Source organism: Otolemur garnettii, unplaced genomic scaffold (genome assembly GCF_000181295.1).
Source record: "Otolemur garnettii isolate 467f Iridium unplaced genomic scaffold, OtoGar3 scaffold00032, whole genome shotgun sequence".
NCBI lineage: Eukaryota > Metazoa > Chordata > Mammalia > Primates > Galagidae > Otolemur > Otolemur garnettii.
Window position 1 is genome coordinate 2431915 of NW_003852427.1, and position 8224 is coordinate 2440138.

General features: G+C 51.3%; 1 protein-coding gene across 1 annotated transcript in view; it reads right to left on the reverse strand.

Moving 5' to 3' along the window:
- Positions 1-4847: 4847 nt before the first annotated feature.
- TKT (transketolase) overlaps positions 4848-8224 on the reverse strand; it is a 27423-nt gene continuing 24046 nt past the window's right edge. The window contains exons 10-14 of the mRNA XM_003789386.2: positions 7935-8065; positions 7250-7333; positions 7030-7123; positions 5816-5938; positions 4848-5135 (exon numbers count right to left, since the gene is read on the reverse strand). Coding sequence (XP_003789434.1) covers positions 4960-5135; positions 5816-5938; positions 7030-7123; positions 7250-7333; positions 7935-8065 — 608 coding nt within the window. The 3' untranslated portion in view covers positions 4848-4959. The remainder of the gene's footprint in view (positions 5136-5815; positions 5939-7029; positions 7124-7249; positions 7334-7934; positions 8066-8224) is intronic.

Sequence of the window (8224 nt, forward strand, 5' to 3'; positions counted from 1 at the left end):
TGGCTGGCGCCTTAGCCGGTTGAGCTATAGGTGCCGAGCCTCTGCTACCTTTTTAAAGAAACTTTTCTCTTCCCATTTAAATCCCAGATATTCCAAAATTATTTTCATTTTTCTCTTAAAATTCAAGTTCCAACACCCAGAACAGTGTGGCCCTGGGAAAGGATAATGAACCATGAACTTAGCAGATTTGAGGGCTGCTTTGGACTAAATTATGCACCTGCTTCCAAATTCATTTGTTGAAGCCCTAACTCCTAAAGTAACTGTATTTGGAAATGGGACCTTTAAGGAGGTAATTAAGGCTAAACAAAGGCCTAAAGTCTCCTTAGAAAAAGAGGCACTGGAGAACACTGCTCCCCCCACCCTAGCACATGCAGAGGAAAGGTGTACAGAAGGCCTTCCATGAGCAGAAAGATGGCCATCCATGACCCAGAAAGAGGAGGGCCTCACCAGAAACTGAATCAGCCAGCACCTTGATTTTGGATTTCCCAGCCTCCAGAAAAGTGAGAGCTAAATTTCTGCTGTTCAAGCTATACAGTCTGTACTATTTCGTTATAGCAGTCCTCAGGCTCCTCTCTGCTCCCAACATATCCAGCCTAGGGGCTGGGAGCAGGACACCTCTTGTTCCAGGCCTAGGAGTTCAGGGCAGCAGCAGGACTCCAACTCCTAGGACAGCCCTTTTCTGTCTTCTTTCAGGCCAAGCCAGCTGGACCAAAGGGCTCATTCTTCTCAAGGCTGTGCCTGAGCTAGAAACTCAAACTATCAACCAGTGCAAATACAGACCCCAGGGGTCCAACCTAGAATAGATGGGACACAGGGGAGCCCCAACCCCCAGGCAGAAGTCACCCTGAAGGCTGGAAGCAGGACAGAGGATCTGATGTGGTTTTCTCCTCCATGTCAGGACCTTGGTCTCCCCTACATGCACCCATCTGGGGAGGGGATCTTTAGTGGGAGCAAGAGGGACAGCTGTGACCCCAGCCCTGTAGCAAGAGGTGTCTGTGAATCTTAGCTTTGGAGGTGGCTGGTGAAGGGTTATAGGACTTCCTTTGGGGAATGATGGAAACGTTACGAAACTGACTGTCTTGGTGGTTGCGTAACTCAGTAAATATACCAAAAACCACTGAACTGTATACTTTAAATAGATGAATTGTACAGTATTTGAGTTATATTTCAGTGAAGCTGATAAAAAACCAACACGACAGGGCTGTTGATGACAATCACAATAAAGTATGACAGCTGAGACCACATGCCAGGCCCTGACTCCCTGTCATCAGCCTGGGCAGCTGCTGGCAGAATCCTGTATTCTCTAATTGTCTGCGGTCACACAAAGCACAGTACTAAAGGCCACTCGCCCAGCCAGGCCCCCCACCTATGAAGTGTTCTGCATCCAGCATCTGAGCCCTCATCTGCCTGTCAGTGTACTAATAGCAGCATCAGTATGTCTCTTAACTTCATTCTCTCAGCAGCCCTGTGAGGCCCTGCCATTATTCCCATTTAACACACAAGGAGACTGAGGCCTGGGAGATGATTCTCCCAATGCTGAGTGGAGTGGTGGAGGTGGGATCAGACCCAGAAGTATGGGCGTATGGGTCTGGGGAGCTGAGTGAGGTGTCTCCAGGCCTGCCTGCCCTCTGCCAGGCTCAGCTGGGGGCAGCCTTCGCCTGAGTGGTTGGGGACCTTGGGAGTCAGTCTCGTGCTGACTATTGCCACATGCGTGGCTGTGTGCTGTTGTGATGAGCAGTGGCCTTGGGCCTCTCTTTTGCCAGCTGGGCTGGGAGGGGCTTTCCAGTGGTACCAGGAACATTTGTCCTGAGGCTGTTGTGGGGCCCAGTTAACCAGCAGTGTAGGCCCTCTGCAGGCCACACTGACCTGCTCAGGTGCTGGTGCCATGAGGGAGGCCCAGCCAGGGCAAGGACACATGATGCCTCAGGCACTCTCAGCTTCTTGTCCTCCCTAAGTGTTCAGAAGGTTCTCAGGCTTCCAAGGGCCCAGTTGATGGGGCATCCAGCACGTTCAGCACATTCTACACTAAATCCTCTCAGCAAAAAGAGGCAGTGTCAGGGTTTCATATGGCCCTGGGATCCCTAAGTGTCCCAGTTTCCTGTGCCTGTGGTGGCACAGGCCTGGTCTGGGTGACTAGCTCAGGCCTTGGGAGGTCTTGCTACTACCCTGCACCTGAGGAAGGTGCTCTTCTTTCTCACAAGTCATGTGGGTCCTGGAGAGGCCAGAAGGCTGGGGTGAGGCAGTGTAGACAGGCTCAGCAGCCCCCACAGCCGACTGACATTCCCATGGTGAGGGTGCCCTTACCCGATATTTGTTTCTAGAAGCTTCTCTGTATGTGCCTGTAGGCTCTGTAGATGCACAGATCTGAACTCCAGGCTACTCCCATCATCCTGTGGGACTCAAAGCTCTACTTAAGGGAGCTACAATTCTTCCTTTGGGGAGACCAGGAATAGGAGGGTACCGAGGCTAGGATCTCTGTTGTCAGATTCTGGGCTCAAACCCCAGCTCTGCCCCTACACTCTATACTAATTGTCAAGTGGTATCTCTTCTGAGCCTCACTGTTATCTCATCTGTAAAATGGGGAGAATTTTTTTTTTTTTTTTGAGACAGAGCCTCAAGATGTCACCTTGGGTAGAGTGCTGTGGCATCACAGCTCACAGCAACTGCCAATTCCTGGGCCCAAGTGATTCTTCTGCCTACGCCTCCCAAGTAGCTGGAACTGTAGGCGCCTGCCACAATGCCTGGCTATTTTTTGGTTGCAGCCATAATTGTTGTTTGGCCAGCTCAAGTGTATGTGGCTAGTGCCTTAGCCACTTGAGCCACAGGCACCAAGACAACTTTTTTTTTTTTTTTCCAGAGACAGACTCTGTCTCTGTTGCCCTCAGTAGAGTGCCATATTGTCACACAGCTCACAGCAACATTCAACTCCTGGGCTTTGGAAATTCTCTTGCCTCAGCCTCCCAAGTAGCTGGGACTACAGGCACCCACAACAACGCCCCGCTATTTTTTTGTTGATGCTGCAGTTTGGCTGGGGCTAGCACCCTACTCACTGAGCCACAGGCGCTGCCCTGGGGACAAATCTTATTGTCGTAAAGATGAAAAAGTCTGTATACACAAAGCACAAGCTTATGGAAGATGCTCAGTAACGTCACCTTCACTCCCATTCTTCCTCACTGTTCCTCATCTGTAAACTGGGGAGAAATCTTATTGTGATAAAGATAAAGCCTCCCCCAACCCCCAGCTCTACTTGGGGGCTCAGTTACAGGCTTTGCAGTGCCATGGGTGGTGCTCAGCCCACATCCAGGGCCAGGGTTCTGCAGATCTTTGTGGATATCCTCATTCAATTATAAGAAAAGGCATTAAAAGACATTAGGCTGGGGGTCCCACGGCTCACCACTGAGACCCTATCTCAAAAAAAAAAAAAGAAAAATAAAAATTAGCCAGGTGTGGTATTTGCCTGTAGTCCCAGCTACTCAGGAAGCTGAGGCAGGAGGATCACTTGAAGTTTAAGACTGCAGTGAGCTGTAACTCCATTGCACCCTATCCTGGGCAACAGAGTAAAACTCTGTATGGAGAAAAAAAAGAAACAAAGAAAAAGCATTATAATGGTGTTAGGATCTAGAACTCCCCCTGAGACCTGAGAACAACCTACTCCCCTTCTCCCCTCGCTGGTCCCAGGCAGGAGGGCTTGCCAGCTCGGCTTCTTCTCCACATGGTGAGCTTTCTACAGTGCCTGGCACCCAGGGCCTCCTGGGTGCTGGCTCTGGCTGCCCACCTGACCCAGCCTTCCAGTGCTAAGGTGGCCTTCACTAGGGCTAGCAGGCTGAGAAGACCTGGCCCAGAGACAGAGGACAGACTGCCTCAGGCCCAGGCCACTTCCCTGAGATCCAACTGTGTTACCCCATCCTCACTCTCAGCCTGACAGTCACAACTCACCTAGTTTGCTAAGGTTGTTCAGTCCAGATTGTCAGGGAGACAAGTGGACATGTCTATAAATGTGTCTCATCCTCCAAGGGATTCCCTGGGGACCCATCAGTGGCCCTCTCTCCCAGACATTAGTTTGTCCTTAGCCAGCACAAAGTTCTGTGCAGTTGGCCTTAATAAGTAGGGCTGACCCAGCTGAGCCTGAACAGCAGAGGGGGAAATAGGCTGTGGTCACCAGAGCAAGGGAACCCACCTGGGAGCAGCAGAGCACAGAGGGGCTGAAACGTGGGCCTGCACAATGTAGGCTGTGACTCAGAAGCTTTGGCCCAAATCAATGGGCCTGTCAAATGCAGACTCCCAGGCACCTTAACAAGTTGAGGGGGACTGTCCCACACACTCAGAATTGAGGACATCTGGCTTACGGACTAGCTAGGAGCTGGCCCTTCCCTATTCTCCCACCACCCATAGCTCTGATGCTAACCTGAGGACCCCTTCTTCCCATTTCTCTCTGCTTCTCAGATGACTGAGAGGGGAGGCAGAGGACAGGCAAGGAAAGAAAGAACCTCCCTACCCCAGGAGCCTCCCACTGCAAGGCTGTGGGGCCTTGGGGGAAGTGAGGGAGCCTTCAGGGGTCCTGGACAGCTTCAGGCTGTGAGGTAACTCCCCAGCCTTTCCTCAGGGTCAGGTTGGCTGGGGGCAAGGTGAAGAATTGGGGTTTCAGACTCTCGGCTAGGAGGCTGCAGTTCTGGTAGCTGGGGGCAGGCAGCTAGGCCCAGGAGAGGTGATTGCAAGGTTCCTCAGGACACAGATGTCCTGACCCAGAGCCAAGAGTGTCAGCCTCCCTACCACTCCCCGGCCTCCTTCCCCAGAACTAGCACTGGTTTCATCCACACCATAGAACAAAAAAAACACTTCAGGGCCAATTCCTTTTTCTTAAAACATATATTTGCCACTCCTCTCAATACATCTTTGAGCACCGTTATCAGAATTTCTTAGGAATGTGTAGACCCTCCCTACATGTCATACTCTTTCTTTCTAGGCCTTGTTGACAAGGCCCCTCACAGCTTGTACAATGGCGTCCTTGTCAATACCAAACATCTTCAGCAGCTCAGCTGGCTTCCCACTTCTTGGTACTTGAGTGACAGCCAGGCGGGTGACAGTGATGCCAGGCTCACCCACTACCGCAGTGCACACTGCCTCACCTATGCCACCTGGGCAAAGGAAAGGAGATGAGTCAGAAGGTGAGGCCTCAGGATGAGCGGTGGGTAAGCCCAGCTCTCTGCCAGTCTGAGTTTATTCCCTTAGCCAAGGATGGCAAAGGTTACGTGTACACCACCCCATCCTACTTCCATAGGCAGAGCAGGTATCACTAACTGGTCATAGTGCTGATTAGTTTTGTAAGCCCAAATGTGACCTCTAAATGTGTTTTTTTAAACATATTCTGGGCAGCCATCCTCCATAGACTAACATCTACATCTGACCTTAGAGTCTAACAGAATCTAAGCCCATCTCTGCCTCTGGGACCTCAGAGGAGGAGGAGGTGATGTTACTTGTGGAGACTGCTTTGTGAAGGACTCATAAAGACAAGTTTAGCATGGTTTTCTGAGTTTGATTCTGCACAATATCTTTAGTCTTAAATTACTTCAGGAGCAAGATCCACCTCTTCTACTCTAAGCAACAAGTTAGAATCCCTGCACAGCACCCTGTCAGCAGCTGGGAGGTGGCTGGTCCCCAATCCTACTAAAAGATTCAGTCCCAGCTGCTCCAAGGGACAGCTCTGCTCTGGATCTTCTGGGTTACACCCCTCCCCGGCACTCAGATAAAAGAGTTATGTCCAGTCCCCAGGCTCTCTGGCCCCTGCTCCCACCCCATTGCCACAGGTCCCCATTACCTTCGTTGTAGTGGTCCTCCACTGTGAGAATTCTGCCCTTGGTGGCACGGGCACTGTCAAGAATGAGTTTTCTGTCCAGGGGCTTGATGGTGAAGGGGTCCAGCACACGGATGTTGATCTTCTCTGTGAGGGGAGGAGACACAGGTATGGCTGAGCACTGTGGCCTCTGATGGGCCCTCCAGGTGTGGCCTGGTAGGGTGTCCCAGGCAGAACCAGTTGTTCCCTTATTCCCACTGTTGAGCAAATACTTAGCAATCCCCTTGGCCCCCCAGTCAGCTATGTGGCCTGTGGACTGTCCAGGAACACCAAGTGGAATGTGTGGGCCCTGAGCACCCTTCCCTCATCCTCCCACAACATTTTGAAGATAAAGAGGGAGCCAGAAGAATGACTCCAGGTGTCTGATGTGAGATAAAGCAAGGGCTGATGGGGTAGCTGGAGAGGCAGGCAGGAGGGTGTCAGAAGGTTGGGTGAGGACCCAGCAGAATGACCTTCTCAAAGGACAAACTCAAGCCTGCCATGCCCTGCTCACAGCCTGCTACCTCCATCTCCCACACCCCAGGGCAGGGCTTCCCTGGCCTCTCCAGCCATCTTCCTCTAGCCCTTCCCTGCTCCAGCCCCTCTCCAGTCTGCACTCTTCTTCCTTCCTCTCTCTGCTTATCAGTTCCTAATGACTCTGAGGTCAGTTTTCAAAGGAGAACATCCCTGCCCTCTCCTTCATGGAGCTTAGCACAGCTGAAACCTGACACCTATTGTGTGATTCTACTGAAGGGAAGGCTAATTAATGCTGGAGGTAGTAATAACAGGCTCTGCACCTGTAGCTCAGCACCTAGGGTGCCAGCCACATATGCCAGAGCTGGTGGGTTGGAACCCAGCCTGGGCCTACCAAACAACAATGACAACTACAACCAAAAAACAGCCAGGCAGGCACCTGTAGTCCTAGCTACTTGGGAGGCTGAGGCAAGAGAATTGCTTAGCCCAAGAGTTGGAGGTGTTAGCTGTAATGCCATGGAACTCTACCGAGGGTGACATAGTAAGATTCTATCTCCCAAAAAAAAAATAGTAATAACAACTCACAATGATTTAACCCTCATTGTGCGGGACAACCCTTATAGGGCTATTATCATCATTTAATTAGATGAAATTCTTTCCCAAACCCAAGACCTAGTATGCAGTCAGTGCTCAACTGATAACATTTCAGGACCCTTTCTCCTCACCTTTCTTCAGCAGCTCGGCAGCAGCCAAGGCTTCGTGCAGGGTCACTCCAGCCCCAATCACAGTCACCTGGTCATCCTTGCTCTTCAGGACCACCTGGGATTGACACAGGGACAGTGAGCCTCAGGGCCTGGTAGCAGGGTGGGCTCCAATTACTGGAAGTTGGTGCAGGGAGGATTCAGGCTTGCTGTGGGGTCTCTCTGGGCCATGAACTATACTGACCTTGGCTTGTCCAACCTGGAAATCCTCATTGTTGTTATAGATGATGGCGTTTTCTGGGCGGCTGGTCCGGATGAAGCAAATACCCTAGGCCAGAATAGATAAATTGAGAAATAGAGGGTGCAGCACTTCCAGCCTCAGAGAGCAGTGCCTTTCTAGGGAGGCTCTCCCTTCCACACTGCCACACCCACCAGGTATCTCAGTGAGTCACTGTATCTCGGCTCCTCCAGCAGGGAAAAGGGACTTGCTGGCCCTCTGTAGCCCACACCTCCCTAAACACTTCTGAGAGCTGCTCAGCGATCTGCAGCCCCAGACCAAAAGCAACTTTCTATTAGGTAGACTGGCCTCCTGAGTACACTGTGCAGAGAAATAGGAACTGCCAGGCACTCTGGTCTATGGTGTGCAGCTCTTCATCTGGACCCTGTGGCTCAACTTACTTTTGTTTTTTTTTATCTTGAAGAACCCAACTCAGGAAGGATAAATATTGATAGGTGTCAACTACTAGACTGGCTGAGACTACCAGGATTCTTGTGGTAAAAGAGCAGGGCACTCGACTGGCACTGTCCCTCACACTTTTCCTGTTCTAACTTCTACACTAGGGGCAAGGCCAGCAAACACACCCCTGCAGCAGCGACAAACACTTGTGGCATCCTCGTCTGTCGCTCTAGGGAAGAGCCATAGGACCCACCTTTGTATTGGCTGCTAGTTCCACTGCCTTCTCTGTTGCAACTCCATCACTTGGGTAAAAGACAGTTGACATGGGGACTGCCCGAAACATGGCCAGATCTTCCAGGGCCATCTGCGAGGGTCCATCTTCCCCTAGGTGAGGGAAAGGATAGACTGAAGTTAAAAATCAGGGCCCTCATAGGGGAGTCATAGGGCAGTGCCTATGGCTCAAAGGAGTAGGGCACTAGCCCCATATACCAGAGGTGGTGGGTTCAAACCTGGCCCCAGCCAAAAACCGAAAAAAAAAAAAAA